This window comes from Gobius niger (assembly GCF_951799975.1).
Source record: "Gobius niger genome assembly, chromosome: 3".
Taxonomy (NCBI): Eukaryota; Metazoa; Chordata; class Actinopteri; order Gobiiformes; family Gobiidae; genus Gobius; species Gobius niger.
Window position 1 is genome coordinate 27976112 of NC_136854.1, and position 24064 is coordinate 28000175.

Genomic DNA, 24064 nt, shown 5'->3' on the forward strand with positions numbered 1-24064 from the left:
GGAGAAAATGTGCTCGGTTCAGGTGGGAGTGAAGAGACTAATTGACTTCCTCATAGAGTTAGTAGCCTGTAGAAGGAACTTACTGAATGGCCATTTCTGTGATAGGAAGAACAGTTAGGGTAGTTAATTATGAGATGAATGAATAATACAGAAGTCCATTACAGTGTAAGCCACATGACATTTAAATGTTTAATAGACAAGAGGTCTATTATTATCTCTATGAGTTTCATTTCATTTCATTTCTTACATTTACTGATATGGCCTACTTTTACCCCTACAATACCTTTACCTGCAGTTTACAAGCATTTCAGCCAGATAGATTTGATGCTGACAAAGCCGCCTACCCAGACTCCAGAATTTCATAAGACAGTATTAAAGGCCTACAGTCTGAGGTAGTAAATCCCCCCACTTTATTTCAGAATGAAGTTGCCACACCACATATTGACTGACTGGGTTACTGGTCTCACCAAGCAGCAGTATCTTGACCACGTTCATCTCTCGTTTCGCATGCTCGTACAGGTCCCGGTCTATTTTAGCGCTCTGTGCCCTCGCCCTCTTCTCCTCCTCCGTCACTTCGGTCCCGAGGCACAGTCCCATCGCGAGCAGCGGCGGCTCATCTCCTCCTTCAGCCCGACAGAGACCGCGCGATCCGGACAGGTATCATCCACCGCGCGCGGCAATCCACATCGTCCATGCTCGCCCGTATGGGACTTCAAACCCACCCAGGTAAGAAGGAGACAGGGAAGTAACGTTTGTTCCTAAAAAAAGCGGACGCAACGACAGGTCAAGTCCTCATTATTGGACGGGGCGGAGTTCAAAATGACCTGCGCGAATACTTTTACTAAAACTTTTGCAGGGAAAGTTTCGCAGCAGTGGCGTGCGCCGTAGCGGTTCAAACTCTTCCTGCCGCCTCGACTCGGATTACCCTGAACTCCCCTCAGCCTCCTCCCCCCGAGAGCTGCTGCCTCCTGCCCAGATGGAAAAGACCTCGGGAAGTGACGTCCCGGGACAGGGCTGCGGGTTTTACATGAGCAGGCAAAAACAAACAAAAGGGGCTCCGGATTGTCTCTTTCTCCACGGCCCGTAGGAAATGCCCTAAAGAGCCCATGCATTAGCCTAATAATATTGATACACAGTTGACTATTTTTCAAAGAATATGAAAGATAACAAAAACAGTCATAGTTTTCAGTCATAGTTAGTGGTTGTGTGAAGCCATTTATGGTGAAACAGCTGAGTTTGGTATTTTTAAATCATAATGAATAAAGATAGTACCAAATGACCCTGATCAAAAGTTTTACATGCCCCAGTTTTTAATACTGTGTATTTCCCTCTTTAACATCAATGACAGCTTAGAGCAGGGGTGTCCAAACTTTTTTCATGGGGGGCCGCATGTTGAAGAGTACACCGGGTGAAGGGCCATAGATCGGTGATCAGTGCCGCGAAACCATTGAATGGCAGAGGTTTTAATTGTGCCCTATACCTTTATTTACGCTTAAAATCTTCATATTCAGCTCAGTCTCACAATTAGTTAGCTAGAATTGTGTAGAATTTTTACATTTCAAGTAAAAAGGACTATCTCTTATGATGTGTCCCGATTCAGCAAGAAGGCTGAGGGCCACCAGAAATTTGTCTGAGGGCCGCATTTGGCCCCCGGGCCGCACTTTGGACACCCCTGGCAGTTTATAGTGTTTATACCGTTTTGTTGTCAACAAGGCCTATGATGAAAAGTGAACCATATGGAGGTGTTTTCGCTGATACCACTGGCTCCAGTAGAATAAAGTAAAGGTCGCGTTGGAGGCCATCTCAGTCTCCTGACCTCAATATCATTGAACCACTGTGGGGAGAGCTCAAACGCACTGTTCATGCAAGACAGAGCTGGAATTTACAGGAACTGGAGGCTTTTTGCCAACAAGAATGAGCCGCTTTACCATCAGATTATATACAGAACCTCATCTACAACTACCACAAAAGACTCCAAGCTGTCATTGATGTTAAAGAGGGAAATACACAGTATTAAAAACTGGGGTATGTAACCTTTTGATCAGGGTCATTTTGGTTCTTTCTTTTTTCATTATGATTTACAAATAGCAAAATCAGTTATTTCACCATACATGGCCTCACACAACCACTGACTTTTTGTGTTACGTTTCATATTCTTTGAAGAATAGTCAAATAATCAAAAATTCTCCCAAGTTATGTAAACCTTTGAGCACAACTGTACAGGGGGGTACACGATAGGCTCTGGTGGGTAGTGGGTTATGACAAAATAGACTAGTGGTGCTCAAACTCTGGTACGTGGTGATTTTCTTTGTCTATGGATGACATCATTTAGTCCAGGTGAGGTTTATTTAGGATCTGGGTTAGTCCTGATTTGTTCTTGATCTGGGCCAGGTTAAAATATTTTATGAGGTGTTAATTGGAGTGAAAGGTTTGAGATGTTTTGCACGGAAGTCGAGCAAGCTGAGTTGCTAACCTTTTTCTGAAGCCTGCATTTACAGTGCCTCTCGAAAGTATTCATACACCTAGAACTTTTGCACATTTTGTCATGTTTACAACCCTAAACATAAAGATTTTATTTTGATTTTTTTACTGAACGTTAACACACAAGTAACAGACAACTGTGAAGTGAAAGCAAAATGATACATGATTCTGATATTTTTCAAAAAATAGAAAACCGAAAAGTGGGGCGTGCATAAGTATTCATACAGCATTTTCTAAGTGCATTAAATTGCCTTTACAACATTCCTCATGACTGCAGAATGTTCACTCCTTGGCCTAACGGTTAAATAGAGGCACCTGTGTGTAATCTACTCTCAGTATAATTTCAGCTGTTCTTTTAGGCCCTCAGAGCTGTGGTCGGAGTGTATCGGTCACTAAACAACATCATGAAGGTCAAGGAGCACCAGAGAGGTCAGGGATAAAGTTGTGGAGAAGTTTAAAGCAGCATTAAGTTATACAAAGATTTCCCAAGATTTAAACATCTCCCGGAGCAACTGTTCAATCCATCATTCAGAATTGGAAAGAGTAAAACACCACTGCCAACTTACCAAGACACGGTCGCCCATCTAAAATATTAGATCAAACAAGGAGAACACTGGTAAGAAATACAACCAAGTGCCCCAAGATAACTCTGGAGGAGCTGTGAAGTCCTGCCGCTGAGCTGGGGGAAACTGTACATGGGACAACTACAGTATAAGTCGTATCTACACAAATCTAGCCTTCATGGGCGAGTGGAAAGAAGAAGGCCATTATTGAAAGGAGGCCATAAGAAATCCCGTTTGAAGTTTGCTGGAAGTCATATGGAGGACACAGCTCCATGTGGAAGAAGGAGCTTTGGTCAGATGAGAGAAAAATTGAACTTTTTGGCCCAAATGCAAAACGTTATGTATGGAGCAAACCTGACACTGCTGAGTGCACCATCCCCAGTGTCAAATATACGGGGGGAACATCATGCTGTGGGGCTGCTTATCCTCAGCGGGCACTGGGGAGTAAGAATAGTTGGGAACATGGATGGAGCCAAATACAAGGACATTTTGGAGGAAAACCTGCTGGAGTCAGCAAGAGAACTGAGGCTGGGGCGGAGATTCACCTTCAGCAGGACAATGACCCGGAGCACAAAGCTAAATCTACAATGGAATGGTTCAATAAAAACATATTAATGTGTTAGAATGGCCCAGTCAAAGTCCTGACCTAAATCCTATTGAAAATCTGTGGAATAATCTGAAAACTGCTGTTCACAAACGCTCTCCTTCTAATTTGACAGAGCTTGAGTTGTTTTGTAAAGATGAATGGGCTAAAATGTCAGTCTCTACATGTGCAAATCTTGTAGAGTCAAACCCCCAAAGACTTTCTGCTGTTATTGCAGTAAAAGGGGGTTCACAAAGTATTCATTCATGCTGTATGAATATTTATGCAAGCCCCACTTTTCACTTTTCTATTTTTGAAAAATATCAGAATCATGTATCATTTTGCTTTCACTTCACAGTTGTCGGTTACTTGTGTGTGAACGTTCAGTAAAAAAATCAAAATAAAATCTTTATGTTTAGGGTTGTAAACATGACAAAATGTGCAAAAGTTCAAGGTGTATGAATACTAACGAGAGGCACTGTACAAAAACAACTTTCAGTCAAATGCACTCCAAGAAAACTTTTACTTAATAGCTTTATTTTGGAGTGAAATACGTTTTTTTTTCACCCCACTAAAACAAAAATGAATCACCCCGTCTCCCTCTCATGTGAACTCCTGATACAACACATTTCCCACATGCCACAGGGTTACATAAATGTTAATGGTTGCCAGATTTGAAATGTACACTTTTTTGGTTTAGCTGTGAGTGTGAACAGGACCGGACTCAGACGGGACGGTGAAGTCGGTGGCCTCATTTCAAACACTCAGTGAACCGTGACTTTCTGCTGATCCAACAAAGACCTCAGCTGCACACAGAACCTGAGCCTCATCCACAGACACAAGATATTCAAAGACAGACAACAATAAAATTCAAACGTCATGGTGGATATTTATTATTTGTTAAAAAGGATTTACATAATTACATAGTTAAAAAGCTGTGATACATCCTGCATTGTAATATTTAGCTTCACTAAACAATGAGACGTACAGAACTGTGCAAACGCTTCAGAATTTTATGTCAACAATTCAAGGCAATATACCTGATTTTCTTTTTTTTATAGCCATGGAACACATTTTGATCTGTCCTTCTTAAGTATATTGTAAACTCAGATATTTGTGGGAAAAATGGGAAATGTGCCCATAAATTCGTCCCTGTGAAGATTCTGGGCATTACAAACATGTTAGAAAAATTAGGAATGAGTTTGGACCACAATAAATCTATACAGACGGCATCTCTGGACTCGCCCATATATGGTCATGTTTGAAAACAGTTAAGGGGGAAAACAATTTGGAGAAAAATCTAAACTTTCTCGAATTATTCAAAACCTACTTTAACAAATGCAGAATTATTGATATACTTCTCTACCCAATAAAGATACAGGACATGGAGAGGAGCAAAGTGGTTCAACAGCCCATAAATACATAACGGACAATGCTAATACAGTTTGGGAATGTGAGATCGCTAGCAATTGTAAACCAATGGAGATTTTACAAGTTAAAATACTGAAGTTATTGTTCACATTAAAACACTGTTGCTGCTGGTAAATACATCTAACAGAGTTGTTCCACGGCTTTTCCCCCCCACTTTTTATGCCGTTTTTAGCTTATGTTAGTCAATGGAAATGTATGCTAACAGCTGCAAAGATGGCGGATCTCCATGGTAACTGTGGAATTTTCCAAACTCTATTATGTTAGCATCGTGCTAATGCTAACGCTAGCTACTACTGCCGTTTTTTTTTTGCTTCTCAATCTGCTGTGAAAAAATATCTGTATGGACCCGATTTAGACTTGACTTTATTTATGTGATAAATACGTTAAAATTCCACCAGAAAATGGCTAAAAAGAGTGGAAAATTGTGTTTTCAGAAAGATTCCGTTTTCCCTCTTGGCGAAGCCACGCCCCTTTCTATGCCATCTGTATCAATAGGTTGCATTCACGTGACATCATAATATTCTTAAGAGCCATTTAATATTGAGGTGGAGGGCAACTGAAAATTCCATGGCAGTAACTGTGGTAACTGCAGATTTTTGTTGTCTTAGTTTTTGGTTAATATCTCAGTCATTACTTGGAGAATCCACATGAAACAAAAACTGTCTCAAAGTTCATTGTCTCCTCTATCAGCAAATATAAACTAAGGTCAAATTATTATCTCTGAAAGGCGTCCAAAAGTGGAGAGATTATTCAAAAACATGAGCGCAATGTTGTCCGATAGGAAGGACTTTAAGCCATAAAATAATTAGGTTTCTGAATACTGATGAGGAAAAACATTTGTCAATTTTTGTTTTGAAGATTTCTTACAAAAACTGTATTTCTCCCATAGAGTTATATTGTCCCCTGCCCTCCACCTGACATTATGACATCACATTCTAAAACGTGAACCCCACCTATTAACAAATTAATATAGTGGCTTCTTTAATAATACAAAAAATCAGGTAGGGCTTTTAACTATGTACCAACCCATGTTGGAGTCACTTTTTGGACTCTGTAGTATATTGTATATTTCTGATCACATTGCACTTTACTTTATTGGCACTACTACTATAACTCATTATTTACTATGGCTTTTCTGCGTAACATTTACACTGCTCTGTACATCAACAAGTTGCAAAGTCAATTAATAAAAGTCCCACATCTTTTTGGATTGTCCTAAATGGGGCTCAACCGTGCCTGCTCACATCAAAACACATGCAATTTGAAGTACAATCATTATTTGAAACTTAATAAACCGAAATGTAGTGTATGTGTCATGTATTTGTTCTTTTTCTTTTTAATTATTAACTGTGGTCAGAAAGTTATAATATAGTTCCCTTACAACTCTCAAGCCTAAGGCAAAAACAAACGGAAATTTTACTTTTGAATTCAAAGCAGGTTTTGAGGTGGGCGGGACGGTCGAGCTCCGCCTTATTTCACCTGTACATCCCAATAATATGACACAACAGTCCAGTAGTTTACATGTACACACACACCTCACAGCCCTTAAGTTATCGTCTCAGGAATTAGGCACTACAGTCTTTCACAAAGCATTCACTCACCGTTCACTCTCTCAAACTCACGCATACTCTCTTGGTGCAAATTCTGATGGATTAAACCACAGTTAGGAGCAGACTACAAAGTTCACCGACATCTTTAACAATATACAAGAAGCAGTGCCGCCTATCAAAACATCCATCCACAGTGATGAGGAAGCTACATGAGCAGATACGAGATTTTAGGTTTCAAATCTAAAAGAAACAAAAAACTATTACATTTAAGTCAATAGGTTATGGATGTTTAAAGCCACACTGCGCAACATTCCAGGAATAGAGAAACCTCTGAAGAAGCAAGTTTTGATGACACAAAAGCTGTTATTTTATTGTACTTCCTGGTGAAATGTTGAGCAGTGTGGCTTTAAACCATGTTACTTTCAAACTTTAAAAACAAAACGTGATTTCATTAACAAAATAAACTAGCTTAAGAGTTAAAACTTGATTAAAACATTTAAAATCTGTTAAAACGCTTCAAAATGGGAGTATTTCATGTACACACAGGCTACAGAGACGCTAACTTAGAAGAGCACAGCCATATAATCGGCTGACACACTCATACATTCAAGCCCAGTTTGGGGCAACGTGGCTCTCCCAGGTTAGTCCTATATAAAGCTAAGAGTACCAGGGTTTGAATAGGGTCAGAGGTGCGACTCCACTAGTGCGCAGCTTGTGTCGTCGGCGTGTTCGGTTCCTGAGCCTCTCGCTTCTTCATCGCCTCAATCACAGCCATCTCTTTGGCCTCCTTCTTCTCGTTTCTGGCTTCGTATTGCAGCCTGTGGACAAAATACCACAAGTTATTAAACTAAAAAACTACAAAAGTCTACAAAAGTTATCAATTTAAGAAAAAATAAAATCAGTTTTAAACTCTGAAACCCCGGATTAACCCAGCACATTTTCTCCAGTTTAGCTTTACCAAAATCTAAAAGCTTCTCAACTGGAGCGTACAGCCTATAGGCCAGTGTAATGCCTCATTTGAAAGCTACAAGTGCATCTTTTTCCCTGTGTTGTTGCCGTTTTTGTCACATTTTGGTCACTTTTTGTCATTCTTTTGCTTGATGCTTTTTTGTCACTTTTAGGTTGGTCTTTTGTGGCTTTATCTGTCACTTTTTGGTCACATTTTAGTTACTCTTTAGTCACTTTTCAACACTTGTTTTTACCTCGTTTTGGTCACTCTTTTCTCGTTCTTTTGTTGATTGCTTGGGGCATTTTTGTCACTTTTTCATCACTTTTTTTCCATCACATTTTCATCACTTACTTTTTTTTTGCCTAATTTTGGTTACTTTTATCAATTTTTTTTTGCTCTTTTATCCCTTTGTGTCACAGTTTCAACCTTTCTTTCACGTTTAGGTTGGTCTTTTGTGGCTTTTTTGTCACTTTTTCACCACTTTTTTGTCACATTTTGGTCACAATTTTTTTGGTTTTTCGTCATTTTTTGTCACTTTTTCCATCACTTGTTTTGCCCCATTTTTGGTCACTTTTGTTGCTTTTCTGTCACTTTTTTGTTGGTCTTTTGTGGCATTTTTGGTATTTTTTCTGTCACATTTTAGTCACTCTTCTGTTGTTGCTGTCTCGTCACTTTTCATAAATTTTTTCCCCGCCAAATTTGTCACTTTTGTCATTTTTTTCCACTCTGTTGTTGCTCTTTTGTCCCTTTCTGTCACAGTTTTATCCTTTTTTGGCGCATTTTAGCCACTTTTTTTGCTTTTTTGTCACTTTTTTGCCTAATTTTGTTCACTTTTGTCAAATGTTTATTTTGCTCTTCACATTTTAGTAACTCTTTTTCTTGCATTTTCAGCCCTGTAGTCTCATTTTTGTTGCTGTTTATGACGCCTTTTTGAAGAAGCTTTTAGATTTGGGTATTGCCAAACTGGAGAAATGTGGTCTGTCCAGGTGGGGGGGTAAGGGGGTGGGGGGTACGGGGGTTAAAAGGATTTGCAGTGATATTGAACATATTAGTCTCACCTGTTTTCAATGATTCTCTGGACAATGTCGTCAGTGGTGAGGTTGTTCCGACTGTTTATCGTCCTGAAGATGCCTCTCCTCTTTGGCTCCTGCACAAAAAAACAAAATCAGTCACAGGGCAAAGGTGACTCAAAATTCTTACACCCAGACTGAAGAAATGCGCAGTAAATGATCCTCACAGCATAAGGGTCTGATCCATCTTTGTCTGGAAACACCTCCGTCTTGCCGTGACACACCAAGTCGACCTGCACAAGAAAGAAACATAATTTAGCATCATCTTTGTTACCTTTGACAATAAACCAATTTCTAACATTTTTGTAAGATTGGTGCAGTACTAGGAGTGTTTAGGTAAATATGGAATGACAACTTAATCCACAAGAGGGCAGTGTAAGAGAGTACAAAAAGGCCCCCCGACAAAGACTGTATAATAAACCAAAAAGCAGCCGAACTTACTCAGGCAATGTTTGAAAGCAATGATGTCTTTTGTGTTAAGTTTATTGCAGCACAAGTTAATTATTGATCAAACACCTCCAATCTCAACCCCTCCTTGTGGCCAAGATCAAACTCGTTAAAGGAATAGGCCACCGTTTTTACATTCTGAGATATGTTGTTGCCTTAGCTTTGACAAGTTCTTTAGGACCTGTCTGGTCTTCACCCGTGCCTTCAATCACGTAAACACAGCACAGACGGCGTTAGCATTTAGCCTCTCCTGCTCTCCACTATAGCTCCAAAACGGGTCAAGATAGAAGCTACCAAGCTCTTCCACATTTTCCCTATTTAGATATGGTTACGTGAAGTGTTACACTACAAAGTATAATTACACAAAATTAAACAATGTGGATTTTCTAAGTGGATAAAAGGGGGAACTATAATGCAAGGCGTAATAATACCAGGAGTAGTTTGGCATCCGCACAGTAAAGTGAAGATTACTGCGCAGTAAAGTGAAGATATTACTGCGCGGATTTTGAACTACTCCTGGTATTACTACGCCTTGCATTATAGTTCCCCCTTTTATCCGCTTAGAAAATCCACATTGTTTAATTTTGTGTAATTATACTTTGTAGTGTAACACTTCACGTAACCATATTTAAATAGGGAAAACGTGGAAGAGCTTGGTAGCTTCTGTCTTGACCTGTTTTGGAGCTATAGTGGAGAGGGGGAGAGGCTAAATGCTAACACCGTCTGTGCTGTGTTTACGTGACTGAAGGCACGGGTGAAGATCAGACAGGTCCTAAAGAACTCGTCAAAGCTAAGGTAAGAACATATCTCAGTATGTAAAAACGGTGGCCTATTCCTTTAAAGCAAGGCCTGGTGGGGACTCACTCCTGAGCAAAACCTTTCTCAATTAACTTCTCTACATTGCAATTGCTACAATATAGTACCCCTTTCTATCTGCTTAATGGGCTGTCACAACTTGATGATTTAGCCAGCGTATGCCAACGTATGATAAATTTGACAAATACGAATAAGTTATTGGTAAGTTTTGTATAAGTTATGAGCACGCTGAAGCACGTCAACATACGGCAAGTACGCTGGCATCTCGACGTATGCCAGCGTAATAAGTTACAATAAGTTATGTAATCGCTGACACACGTTAATTGTAGGTTACTCATAAGTCATGATGTCTAATAGTGCTGCGCGGGTCAGGTTTTTTTTTTTTTTTCAGCCTGCGGGGCCGCACTTGGAGCAGGTTCTGCCCGCCCCGCAACATTGTTTCTATTTTAATTACCTGCCTCACCCACGCAACCATTAAAAATAACGCGATACAAATACGATCCGTCTGAATTGACCACGGCTTTCATTCCGTTCAAAGATGTGCTTAAAATGAACAGTACTAGCGCGTCATCGTTCTCTCTCTTTCCCTCCTGCGCGCTGGGATCAGGAGAGGGACAGGCAGCAGAGGTAACGTGAACACACACACAGACACACAGAGGGTGGAAAATAGGAGACATCGAGCTCCATAAACGCGTTCTCTGGATCACAAGCTGCTTGTTTTACATCAAAAACCTGCTCTAAAGATGAATGGCTGAATTCAATGAATACGCGTACGGCAGCAAAGAGTGGACGCAACCGGCATTTTTCTGACCCGCCCCGCGATCATAGGAGAATTTCATGACCCGACCAAAACCACGGGCAGCGCGCATCTCAAATGTCGTTCAGGACACTGGCTTGTCGCATTATGCTGCTGTGCCTTATGCATAAGTTAGGCTGTGGCTGGGCATAAGTTGTGGACTCGTTATGGATACTCTATATATACGGCCAAAACTGAAAAAATACAAGCCAGCGTTTTAGGAAATTCTAGGACGTCGGCATGGCTAAATCGTCAAGGTGTGACAGCCCCATTAGGAAATTGAAATGCTTTATTTTGTGGAACTATACTTGGCTCGTGTAACTACTCACATAACCGTATTTAAAGAGGGGAAACGTGGAAGAGCTTGGTCGCTTCTAACTTCACCCCTGTTTGACCCCATAGAGGGGAAGAGGCTAAATGCCAACAACATCTTTGGTCTCTTCTAAGCTGAGGTAAGAACATATCTCAAAATGGAAAACTTAAAATGTTCTTTCAATTAATAAAACTTTAATCTTACCTTGAAATGATCCAGCAAGTCTTTACCCACTGCGTAAGGTGCTCCGATCACCACCTCTGACACATACTGGAATCAAAGAGCAAAACAATAATGACCTAGTGATACATGAACACCCAGAAGGTTCTTATTGTACAACATGTTTCTATAATGTCCTTGAATCTTGAGCAGCCGTATGGGGCCACAGAGGCTCAGTGTTACAGACTGATATCTGACCAGCAGGAAAGAAAGAGGCGCTGAGCCAAGTTCACAGTGCAGAAACGTCCCGCTGTGAGCATGTGTTTGAACTCACCCTACAGGCCAGCACACTCAGCGTCCGCTCGTGGATGTTCATGATTGGGTAGTTCTTTCCCTTGTACCGGTTCACTTCCTGACAAGAGAGGAAAGACATACTAGTAAGAGGGAGCTTTTTTTGTTGTATTTGAAGCTTCTTATGTTATGAGCAAAGGTCTAACTCAGAAAGTAAGAGGTCGTGTGAAATGTGTCAGATGCGGGAAAAACGGTCACTTTTTTCACTTTCTTTTTCATCTCATTTTTGACACTATTTTGTTGAGTTTCTGACAATTTTCTGCAGCACTTTTTCATCGCTTGTTTTGCCTCATTTTAGTCACTCTTTTGTCATTCTTTTTTTCCTTTTTCTGCCTAGATTTGGTCACTTCTGTCAATTTTTTTTAGCTCTTTTGTTGCTATTTTGTCCCTTTTTGTCCCTTTCATCACTTTCTTGTTTTTACTTTCTTGCTGCACTTTTGTCGATTTCCGTATGGCTTTTTTATGCTGTTTTTGCAACATTTTTGCCACTTTTCTTGTTAAGTTTGTGACACTTTTTAGCTGCACTTGCATTATATTTTGTCACTTTTTTGTTGTTGTTTTAAGTCCGTTTTTGATACTTTGTTTTGTTGCACTTTCATTGTTTTCTTCTCGTTTTTGTTGCCATTTTGATGCCTTTTCACAAGAAGCCTTTAAATTTGGGTAAAGCCAAACTAGAGATAATGTGCTCGGTTCAGGTGAGGTTACGAGGTTAAGATTCTGCATTGTTTCTGTACATAAATAGTAAAATTTCTGGGAAAGGCTCACGACTCACTGAAAACAATTCTGTGACCCGCTTTTGGGTCACGACCCACCGGTTGAGAACCATTGGTCTAACCTTCAGTCAGAAGGTGTTATACATAGGAACCCAAAAAGACAGGATATTTTGCAAAGAATCATTCACTGCACTTATTTTATTACCAATTTGCGTTTCTGTCTTACTGTAAATATTGTCAGCTGCATCTGCACAATGTGCCCAGAGCAAAGTTTAATTCAATTCATTCTAAAATATAATAGCCTTTTTATGACTAACTGGGGTAATGTTGTGCTCATACCTGGTCAAAGTGCAGCCCGACAATGACGTAGGGCCTCTCGGCTTGTTTGTAAACCATTTCTAAAAAGTCAACGTGGCCAATATCTGCAGGGAACACGGCGTCAAGGCAAAAGCTGGCGCACTGCTTATTATGCAACCTTTACGATGTTGTGTTTTGTTGATAAGGATACGAAACAGGTCAAAAGCTCCCGCCACATAGATGATCGTGTCCCCAGGCTGCGGCTCCTCTCCTGAGGCAAACTGGATGATTTTCTGTGACGTCTGGAGGAACTGGGAGACTCCTGTCCAAGGACTGTGGCCTTTGGGACCCTGAAAACACAAAGAAAACATTTACTACAAAAACACATAGAAGTGGTCATTTGTATTTGTAATAACTGATGCTTTTATTAAAGGTCTGATATCAAGATTTATTTAGGCATTTACTACACTTTAACATACTAACTTTAGACACTTTAGTATAGGTAGTTTTATAACTTGAGAGCACCCCGATGACAAAGATATCATACCAGGGCAGCAATGCAAATTCAAACTGAATAATGCTAATCTGCATAACGAAAAGAGTTTGACCATGAACAGGATCAGAGCAAGTTTGGTGAAAGTGTCTGGACCTTCCTGAATTTCTCACTTGGACTTGTGGCTGGTGATTTGAGTGCAGACTGACTAAATCTGCAGAAAAATGTCAATGAAACAAAACACTACTCAAGGAATTTTTGATGAGGATAAACAAAACATGGTTCAAACCACAAATATGTAAATTTTGCACATTGGGCCCTTTAAAAGAAGGTATTTTTATTCCATATTACTCTTATCAAAAACATACTTGGAGCTGTGTTTCGACCCACTCAAAAAGCTCCTCCGGAGGTCCTACTATTTTTTAAGTATTTTCCTCCCCCTACATGTTTCAACAATGTCCTAATGTGTAGAATGAGCCCAGACATATTCACCACAAATGCCTCTAAAATCCTGCACTGTCACTCAAAAAGGTGTTAATTCGGGTCCGAAGTGTCGTGCACGAGCTTAATATAGAAGCTGCAGTTACACGTATGACCTGAGGTGGCAGTAGTGAGTATAAAATGGCTAACATGCATCTAGCCCCTTTAAGATTATCACCAAATACCTGCAAAAAGCATAATATAATATAATAATATCCTGTACCTTTCCGAAGTTGTCAGTATGCTGCTGGTAATCAGGGTTACTCTGTGAAGCCCAAAAAGACAAACATTAAAAACAAAGCCGTCTAAATGAATATGGCGCACACAGAAGAATGGGACTCACCATGTTACTGTGATGGGCTTTGGTCATTAAAAGCATGCGTCCCACCAGGTCAGTGGTAGAGACTCCCTGAGTGCGTTTACACTCCTTGTACCGTCCCGCGCGCTTCACCTCATCGTATGTGTCTTTACCATCGACTGTGAGGGTGATGTCGTCTGCCAAACAGCAGACAACGTGTAAAAAGAAAGGCCGTGGCTTCAACTTCAAAAAGTATTCACACGTCACACAATTACAGCAAATGCACTCTTTTTACTCTGAACAATGTGTTTAGAGTACGCTATGAAGTAAACTGCTATTTTACAAAATCACCTGTGTAAACTTTCTGATATAAAAAGGTTCACAGCTCTCAGAGAAAGTGTAGACTTAAAAATATATATAGCTGAACACTCGCAGAGTCAGAACAGCAGCGAGTGGACAAAAGTACTTACCCCCGTGCACACAGTGGTCACAGTTGTACTTGTCCAAAGTCTCGAGGGTTGTCACATAAGGCGCTCCTTCAACAATTTCATCTACCCACTTTATGGCCCGCACCATCTTGTACCGCTCCGCTTGTGTGAAGACTGGGGGACCTTTGTGCTTTGATATTTCAGCTTTAAAGAGAAAAGAAAATAACTAGCAAGCAGGCACACATGTGATATTTTAACACAATGTAGGTGAAGTCACTTTAACAGGTTGGGCCAATAAAATTGGTAAACAAATAGTGCTCTGCCCTTACCGTCTGTGTGTACTCCGACTATAAGGTAATCTCCCATGTTTTTCGCTTGGCGCAGCTGGTTGGAGTGACCGTAGTGAACCATGTCATAGCTGCTCGGAAGAAAACAGGAGTCAAATAAAGAAAACCTGATAAACTCAACAATCAATTTGACCAATCCCTACTTATTGCAATCTAAATATTCTAAAAACTACAGTAACAGGGGAGTTGCTTGTTAAAAAAGTATCGTTGCATAATCATTGTTTATGGAAGTGTATCCACTTGGTTTCCAGTGGAGTCAGGTCACGGGAGAGGGGCTGTATTATCTCCCCATCCTATAAGCCCCAGATTGGATCATGCACAGAGCTACAGCTGACAGAGGCATCAAGGGGACACTGTCCCTCAGAGGGACGCAGAGACACTGGACAAAAAGGTGATGGATGGGACATGCTCCAAACCAGGGCTAAAGCTTAGCAAATCCTTTTCAACTTTGTCCCGAATGACAGAGTGAATTACGTGGGTTTTATTGACGACAAACAAGCCTATTCCATTAGGTCATACAAAGTAAGGTAAAGTGCAACCAAACAAAATGCTAAGAATTAAGAACACAAATAGGTCACTGGGAAGAATAATGGGCAGGGGCACTGAAATGTGTTTCACCATTTCACATTGATTTAGGAATCACTGTCAAATAGCGCAGACAAAACAATAGAGGTGTTTAGTGTTCAGGTGGGCAATGAATTAAAAATAAATAAAAACTTTATTTACAAAAAAGGGTTATCAGGTTTATGAAATTCATTGTTTTGAGCAGCATATTGTTGTTGTTTTTTAATGTTTGCAAAAATAAAATATGACCAAAAAAACTTGACCAACTACCCATTTTTCTATCTGTCATCTTCCTAGTAGTATATTTAGTCCATTGTCCTTTGCTGCTCTCATGTCGCAGCTCATTCAAAACATCACTGACATTTTCCTGGATGACACAAGGACAATTTCAGTTATTTATAAACAGGAAAATGAGATGCCCCATGATAATCTTGCCCCAGCGAAACACAACTGATCATAACACACACCTTCATTCAGTATGTGTGACAGACAGACTACACACACCACACACATTATTTGCATATTTCTGAGAGTCATTGTTGGAGTAGTGAGTCTAAGCTCATGACTTCAATTAAAAGTTTGAAACTGAGTAAAGATAAGATTCTGCATTTAATACTATAATAAATGCATAGAGACACATAAATAGAGACATGTATAGAGGTTAGTGTAGAGTGGCCGAAATATTAACTCAAGTAGCCTATTTTTAAATCACTTACTATAAAAAATAAGAATATTAAGTAGGAGTAAAATGACTCCAGTACAGGTGACAGCTACTACCCGCCTATGGTAAATTGATATATAGCCTGGAGGCTTAATGACAACAGTAACGTAGCCTTGTGTCTCAGTCCTGAATTATTAACGACAGACTTTAATAGTAGTGAGTAATGTTTATCTGCTCAGACTGAGGGATTTGACGTCTTGTCAAAACCACGGCTAACGTGGCTACCAAAGTTAGCATTAGCACGTTTGCTCAAGGAACCCCCGCTGTCATGAGCACACAATGACAGGGATTAAAACATCCTTACAGGGCTTTTATGAGAGACTGTACACCCGAAAACACAGCGGACCTACCAGCCGTCACACCACAGGCGGACGAGGCGCTTTCTCTTCTCCGGGCTGCACACTTCACCAGCCGGCTTACAGCACCCGGCGTCCCCCTTCTGGTGGTCGTCGGTAGCGTGGTGTCCATTCTTGATCATCTTGGCGGCTTCAAATAAAACTCTTGGTTACGAATAGACACAGAGTACTGGGCTTAGTTTAGTAGCAGGAGCCGCAGTAAACCTCAATAATAAAAAGGTAATTGGGCGGACTCGACCAAAGTGACACGGGCGGACAGCACGGACTACGCCTCCCGCTTACGTCAGATCGGACGAATCGGCTCAGGCCGGGTGACGTACGGAAGACGTACGCACGCTCTTGCATAATCAGGTCATGTGGTGCATTCTAAAAGTCACCTCATATAATATATATGTATTTATATATTCCATACTCATGATCCATATATCTATCCTGTATTTGGAAATATGATACCAAAGCACACCGTGGAATTGAAAAATGTACATTTTGGCAAACATTTATGCTTTGTGTTTGTAATTATTAAAGCTGAGGTACCTGACTTTTTGCTGTTGAAAAGTAAATTTATTTTTACCATCTCAGGGTGAGATATAAACAGCAAAAAACAGATATAGTTAAATTGTCTTCCCCTAATTATTTATTGAGCGATAGAACTTAGAAGATAGAAATACCACTCTAAATGAGTGGTCACCCCTTTTTCCACTGCTCAAAGCTGTACACTGGTGTGAAACGTGCATTTAAACAATTTGCTATAACAATTTGGACATGCAGGAGGGATTGTGAGTGTTAGAAACGAGTTTGGGCCAAGTTTAAAAATGACAAAGTTTGTGTGGGAAAAATCAGGTACCCCAGCTTTAAGCTTATAAAATGAACAGGCCATTTTTTACATATTGAAATAGAGCTCCACAGTCCCACCCATTCCCGGTACGTGTCGGGGTCCGACACAAAAAATCCCATGTATTTTTAGCGCTGACTTTTCGAAATTTCAATTTTTAAGAGTTTAATGGCACGACGCCGGCTAATCAGCTTTGTCCGTGAGTTTGCACATAGCTGACGAGTCTTAAAAGTTGACTTTTTCGAAATGTCAACGCTAAAAATACATGGGATTTTTTGTGTCGGACCCCGACACATGACCGGGAATGGGTGTGACTGTTGAGCTCTATATGTTCTTACCTGAGCTTAGACGAGTTGATACATACCGGTCTCGTCTTTGTGTGTGCTCTCAGGCACGCAAAACAACCAATGATGTTGTTTGCATTTGGCCTCTCCCAATGTATTCCTATAGCTCCAAACGGGGGTGAAGTTGGAAGCTATCACACTTTTCCAAGGGCACACACAAAGACCAGACAGGTACATGTCAAGTCGTCTAAGCTCAGGTAAGAACATATCACAGTATGGAAGAACTGTGTGCCCTCAGTCACGCAAAAAGACCAAAGATGTTGTTAGCATTTGGCCTCTCCCAGTATATTCCTATAGCTCCAAACAGGGTGAAGCTAGAAGCGACCAAGCTCTTCCATGAGCACGCACACAGACCAGACAGGTACGTATCAACTCGTCTAAGCTCAGGTACGAACATATCTCAGTATGGAAAAACCGTGGCCTGCTCCTTTAAGTGCTGATAAACTCATCGCTGTGTGAAAAATTGGAATGGTAGAAAAATGTCAGGAAAATTAGGAATGAGTCCGGCATATGGTCTTTAATGTTTCTGTAGCAGTATAGATGCTCCTTTACGTTCTTGTGAAATAGACAATGGTTTAGTCTCTCATTCTAGACAAATAAAAATCCACTCAAGCGACGTTTCACCACTAATCCCATTTTTATTTCAAAAACAGAGGTGCCACATGGTCAGCCACAGTATCATTTTCAAACATGCTGTTTTTTCTGTCTGGCGTTAGATAACCTCTGAAGAGTTAATGGGACACAATAGACTTCCTGAGATAACAGATACATCTGTTTGGTCATGATTAGTAACATAATAAAATATGAAAGTAAATCCTGAAAAAATATTGTTCATTTATGAGTGAAAACAACATACCCTGAATCATTATCAACAAAGTTAATATAAAATGTAAACAAAGAAAAAGGTAAACTACTCAGCTGGAAGTGTATAAGAATCCTGAGCAAAATAAGAAACGGAGTTAACATCAGCAGCAAACAAATTTTAAATAAAGTTATATGAAAAAAATACATTTCTAAAACATAAATTCAACAGTGCAAATATGCAAAAGGCCAAAATTATAATTAACCACTGTAATTTCAGTAAATATAATCTTAAACAAAAGCTTTACTAAGCCTCTTCATGATGTAACAGTTGTTATGAAATGGTCACAAAGCATTTTATTCACTTATTTTCCACTAATAAACAGTGACTGTTCTTCACTGACCGAGGAGTGGTTTATTCCAGAATAAACTTTTTTTCTTTTTTAAACAGAGTAAACTTTCTACAAACAAATATGCAAGACCATCCGTTTTTAACTACATTATTTAGTAATATATACTATAGGACAAAACCCGCAGCTTTATGTAAACAACTGTAGCAACCAATGTTTATCTTTGGTGGTAACAGCACATCAGTGGTGGCATCCTAAACCAATGAGGTATGTTGTACTTACTGTTGTTACTATGAGGAAAAACACATTTTATAAAACCTTTACCACAGAAACAGAAATACCTAAAATAGCACCTACAATGTGTCTAACACATTTGAATGTGTCCTCCAATAAAAGAAGGTTTAAACATACCTAAAGTAGCTTCTAAAAGTCCAAGCCTCTTGTTTGGAGTTGTTATACAAGTTTTTTCTTGACAGTTCTTCCTTTGCGGTAACCACGTCCAAACCACCCCCCTTGAACCGATGTGGTTTCTGTGGAGACTTCAGTGTGACCTGAGCCAAATCCCAGCTCCACAGACGGCGCAATGACGTCACGAGAGTGACTATTGGCCTCCTCTGTCTTTAGAGGTGTAGCTATTGTGAAGATAGGATCTTCTGTCCTAAAAAAAAGAAAGAAAAAAAAATGGTAAAGAAGCATAAGCAAAGACGGCATTGGTAATCATTGAGAACTGTGATACAATACTTTCTGTCATAATAATGAATTATTTAAAAATGATTTTTACCTGTTGTAAGACGGCACATGTATATTCAGCTCTTCCATCAAAAGCTTCAGAACGTCATCACACTTGGCATGAATTTTAAGCATGGCCAAATCATCTTTTGGCGTCCACTGTAGCAAAAGCAAGATCAAAAACACTTCAATAAAACCTCAACAATTCAATTCAATGTAATACTATTTTGGAAAACAAAGCATACCTGAAGATTGACAATATACAACTTTGGCCGTTTGATAGCCGCTTTGTTCATGCACCATAAACAAGGGTATTTTTTTAGTACCTGCAAGATAATAAAAATACATCAACTAGTGTTTAGGAAAATACAGTAGAAAATGAGTGTACCTTTAGGCTGGAGCCTAAACATAGAATAACATCAGCCGTCTTTGCCGCCTGTGCAGCTCCTTCCCAGTTTAAAGGTTGTTCAAGAGTCCCTCGCTCCCCAAAGTGCACGATAGTGTCCCGGAGTTCACTGCCGCAGCGACCACATTTACGGCCAGTGCCATGACGGTGAAGTGACGTCCGTTCAGTAACATCAAATAAACGCACATACTCCCTCACAGGAGAACATGATGTACAAACCTAAAAGACACAAGTCTGACATGAAGACCTGTAGAGAAACACAAGACGCTCTCATGTGCCTCACCTCAATAAACATATTTCCATGGAGCTCAGATAACGCTGGTCTTGGGAGGCCACTACGTACATGAAGTCCATCGCAGTTCTGTGAAACAACATGCTTCACCTTCAGGACAAACAAAATGTACATATTAATAAATAATATTATGTGATAATGTAGTTTAAACGTGTTAAATATAAAATAATAATGCAATATCTGTTTTATTACATACCAGCTTTTCCTTATGCATTGCTCTAATGCACATATGTGTGTATGTCGGCTCTGCTTTGCTAAGATCAGATGAACTGGGAAAAAAAAAAAGGCTTGAAAACCTTAATAATTAAAAAAAATAAAACATTGAGACAACATAAGTATGAAGAAATGTCTGAGGCTAAAGATGTCTGAGGGCAGTATAGACTTAGGAAAGAGGGTCCTCTTTTGGTAAGCAGAGTCGCAGAGAAAAAAATACCTGTGACATGCAGGAAGAGTAAAGACAACTTCTGCTCTTTTATAGTTTCTCAAATCTGGTATTTTTAATCTGCACAGTTGTCTCAACCTATAAATAAAATGTGCTGGCCTATCTACAGTAGTTTTCAACAAAATTCAATCTCATACAATATCTTATCTTATCTAATACTAAGTGGATGCCATCACAGTGTTAATAATGTTAATAATCCCTTACATAATCCCTTGTATTGCACTTTACAAGTCAAGTTTACCAAGTTTCTCAAAGCGCTACACTGTAGTCATTATTCATGCACGCCACACTCAGTAATGGTCAGCTACAATTGTAGCCACAGCTGCCCTGGGGTAGACTGACGGAAGCGAGGCCACCAGTCTGTGCCATCGGCCCCTCCGTCCACAACCATTCACTCACTCACACACTAATTCACCCAGGCTTCCTGGTGTCTCCCATCCAAGTCCTTCTTTGCTTAGCTCCCGAGATCTGACGGGATCGATCAGAGCAAAGGCGGTCTGGCCAACCCCAGTCAACCCAACTGAGCAGCTTTAGACTCAATGCTTCTCCCATTGAGATACAGTTGTGCTCAAAAGTTTGCAGTCCTTATGTTCTGTGTATTGCTCCTTTTAGCATCAATGACAACTATGGTTGTGGTAGTTGTGGAGAAAGTTCTGTATATAATCTAACGTTAAAGCGGCCCATTTATCTTGATCACAAACCTTTGATCATTTTTTCATCATGATTTTAAAAAAGCAAACTCTGCTTTTTCACCACAAATGGCTTCACACAACCACTAACTATGAGTAAAAAAAACTTGTGTTATCTTTAATATTCCTTCAATAATAGTCACAAAAATAAAAAAAAAGGGTATGTAAACTTTTGAGCACAACTGTACATTGGAGACAGTAATGGTTTGACATGAGCAGGACAGAGTCATGTGTGAGGCAGAAAATAGCTCAGGGCTCAGACTAAACACTGAGAGAGATGTGAAGTGTGAGCAACAGGTCACACTGGTGTTTAGGACCTGTGTAAACAGTCACCACTGATGATAGGGCCCGGGTACCAGGAAACAGAATTATATGGACAAGCTTTTTAAATCCCCACTGATTCATTCAGTCTAAACCAGGGATCTCCAACAGGTAGCTCGAGAGCTCCAGTAGCTCGCCAAAGACTTTCTACATCTCTACACGCATGATGCAAACAATCTGCAAACAGTTTGGTCAATTTTGTAAAGTATAAGGACTAAAGTCATTTTCTTTGAAATACTAATTCTTCAGGGTGAAGTCCACCTATGTCACATTTTACACAAGTGTTTTTGAGGTCCCCTCCTGGAACCGCCACCTTAACGTAGTGGGGGGGGTTTGAGCACCCGAATGATCCTGGGGGCTCTGTTGTCGGGGGCCTCGTGCCCCTGGTAGGGTCTCCCATGGCAAGCAGGTCCTAGGTGACGGGTCAGACAAAGAGCGGTTCAGAAGCCCCTTATGAGGGACCAACAGGCCTGAGAATCGTGAGGCCGTCCTTCTGTGGACCCACCACCTGCAGGAGGCGCCATAAGGGGCTGGTGCAATGTGATTTGGGCAGTTCCAACAGTGGCCCCCACGACCCGGCAACAGACAAGTGGAAGAAAATGAATGAATGAATGAATGTTTTTGAGGCATAAGTAGCTCTCCGACGTTCTTGTTGTGTAAAAGTAGCTTGCCAGGTAAAAAGTGTTGGAGACTCCTGGTCTAAACACATGGAATAGTTTATCTGTGGCCACAGCTGCCCAGGAACTGACTGACAAAGTCATAGCTGCCATTCTGCAACAGTCTGTCAAATCATCATCAATCACTCATGCAAAACATTTATCGGCAACGTGGGTATATAAAATATTAATGTAGAAAACCACGTTTAGTGTAAAGATGGACTAAATTGCATATGCCTTTAATTACAGGACGTACCTTATTGTTCGACCTTTTTGGAGTTGAGTCCAAACTCCATTTGGGCCCCTGTAGTCTGGGATCGACGCAGCCTGAAACAACGAGGTCAGTAAGTCAGAGCTGACAAATGAAGACATTTAAGGAGCTGTTGAACTTTTACCGTGCTTATGCCTGCGCCAGTGTAAACAACCAGGTTTTTGGCTTGTTTTATAGCCAGAGCCAACTGCCTGACTTTGTGTTTCAGTTCCTCCGTATCATCAAATACCTGCGTAAACATAGATTAAATTCCATCACTGAACATTATGAAACACCCAGTCTCGCGGTGCAGGGCTGGTCACAGCCTCACCTCCTCCTGCTTCCTCTTCAGCAGGTTCCTGCGGAGCTCGCGCCTGCACAGCTCCTCCACTGTGTCCCGGTGCAGCTCGAGCACAGCGGCCTCCTCCTCTGACCGCTCCCCCTCGGGCTTCTTCAACACTTTACCCACCTTCACACGGAATTAACCACAGGGGGAGAAAAGTCTCAGAACACAGTGGTTTCTGTACGGCAGAGGTAGCAGGCTAACACAAGGGCTGGAATGATCGTTTATATTTGTCTGTCTTACCAGTTTGAAGATCGTCCTTTCTCTTTCCCGCTGCAGTATTTTGGCTTTCTCTTGAGCCTTTCTCTCCGACCGTGAAGAAAAACAACTGTCTGCCTCCTCTTCCATGATCCTCCTCAAAAATCAGCTGAGAAGCATTTATTCAAAACAAAGCCCCAACCTGTCCATACCGGAAGCGCACCTCACCGTCTCACGAGCGCCGCCTGTTGACGGGAGGCTGAACGGTTCATAAAGATAATGCAGATTTGATTTGTGTTTGATAAAAAGACATGGAGCCTCAAATGAATGGACAAATCAACAAATAACTCATGTTAGAATGTCGAATTTAAGGACAATTAAAAAAAATAACATTGCAGAAGCACATTATAATATTCTATTGTTTGTGCTTTTCCCTTCTTCGATTGCACATTTCCTAACTACTTGGACCCCCCACCCCGTGCTGAAGAGCTGGTGTAGCAAATTAATTTCTCTGTGTGAGATGAATATAGTGTAAAATTTCATATAATAGTATGAATATATTTTCAAGTGAAAATATCAATTTGAGCAATCATAGTGTACTTTTGAAAACATTTATTACAAATGTGTATAAATAACATAAAAAAAACCTTTCAAACAACTATTTAAAAATGAAGGTCACGCCATGTGCATTTTGGCTTTGTGCTGGACAATGTAGGCAACACTTGGAGTAACAGTAACAAGTCCTTTGACGGCATATAACAAACTATTAAGGCCTGTTTCAAAAGAACAAGATGTACTTTCTAAAGAATTAGACAAATGCTTCTCAAGTACAAAAACTACCGGGCACAAAAAGATGTAGAAAATATACAATTCTATATTGTTGCACTGTATGCATTTAAAAGACTGCGACAGGTCATATCAGTAAATAAACAAACAAATAATTAATTACTGAATAAAACTTGATGTAACTTGGCCTATTAAAATCCCATGTAAGCCCTGGGATTTAACTTCTCACTCTCAAGGTGGCTTACTTGGGTTTATAAATCAAGTAGCATTATTATGGTAATTAGGGGCAGTTACGGCGAACACTTCCAAGGTCTTTAGTTACCTGTCAAACACACAAGCTCGACATCTTCCTTGCAATTGTCTTCATCGGGAAACAGAAATAACCTCCAAGTTACTGCAGTGTCGCTTCGTCTTCATCC

General features: G+C 40.4%; 3 protein-coding genes across 4 annotated transcripts in view; all 3 read right to left on the bottom strand.

The window, feature by feature from the left end:
- The window catches only part of gnav1 (guanine nucleotide binding protein (G protein) alpha v1), a 28662-nt gene extending 27817 nt beyond the window's left edge, over positions 1–845 (bottom strand). For both annotated transcript variants that reach the window (XR_013792693.1, XM_079553185.1), the window contains exon 1: positions 468–845. Coding sequence is in view for 1 of the 2 variants with exons in the window: in XM_079553185.1 (XP_079409311.1) it covers positions 468–597 (130 nt within the window). In the remaining variant the exon portion in view is untranslated. The remainder of the gene's footprint in view (positions 1–467) is intronic.
- Positions 846–7058: 6213 nt separating this feature from the next.
- pcyt2 (phosphate cytidylyltransferase 2, ethanolamine) lies at positions 7059–16500 on the bottom strand. The gene is made up of 12 exons (XM_079552768.1): positions 16201–16500; positions 14548–14636; positions 14261–14422; positions 13836–13987; positions 13716–13757; positions 12731–12869; positions 12562–12644; positions 11493–11570; positions 11204–11269; positions 8795–8860; positions 8616–8704; positions 7059–7426 (listed from the first exon to the last, which is right to left on the bottom strand). The coding sequence occupies exons 1-12, from the start codon at positions 16326–16328 to the stop codon at positions 7309–7311; spliced, it is 1212 nt and encodes a 403-aa protein (XP_079408894.1). The 5' UTR covers positions 16329–16500; the 3' UTR covers positions 7059–7308.
- Positions 16501–18008: 1508 nt separating this feature from the next.
- Positions 18009–23101, bottom strand: sirt7 (sirtuin 7). Its single transcript, XM_079553824.1, has 10 exons — positions 22905–23101; positions 22650–22787; positions 22464–22568; positions 22325–22395; positions 20157–20229; positions 19952–20050; positions 19651–19887; positions 19508–19588; positions 19315–19421; positions 18009–19191 (listed from the first exon to the last, which is right to left on the bottom strand). The coding sequence occupies exons 1-10, from the start codon at positions 23007–23009 to the stop codon at positions 18987–18989; spliced, it is 1221 nt and encodes a 406-aa protein (XP_079409950.1). The 5' UTR covers positions 23010–23101; the 3' UTR covers positions 18009–18986.
- Positions 23102–24064: the final 963 nt, after the last annotated feature.

Coding starts and splice junctions, on each gene's coding strand:
- sirt7 (XM_079553824.1), bottom strand. CDS start 23,009: ATGGAAGAGGAGGCAGACAGTTGTTTTTCTTCACGGTCGGAGAGAAAG. Junction 19,589..19,650: donor GTTTAGGCTCCAGCCTAAAG/GTACACTCATTT, acceptor ATTATCTTGCAG/GTACTAAAAAAATACCCTTG. Junction 19,192..19,314: donor CATGTGCCGTCTTACAACAG/GTAAAAATCATT, acceptor TCTTTTTTTTAG/GACAGAAGATCCTATCTTCA.
- pcyt2 (XM_079552768.1), bottom strand. CDS start 16,328: ATGATCAAGAATGGACACCACGCTACCGACGACCACCAGAAGGGGGAC. Junction 14,637..16,200: donor CGCCTGTGGTGTGACGGCTG/GTAGGTCCGCTG, acceptor TCTTCCGAGCAG/CTATGACATGGTTCACTACG. Junction 7,427..8,615: donor CAGAGAATCATTGAAAACAG/GTGAGACTAATA, acceptor TTTTGTCCACAG/GCTGCAATACGAAGCCAGAA.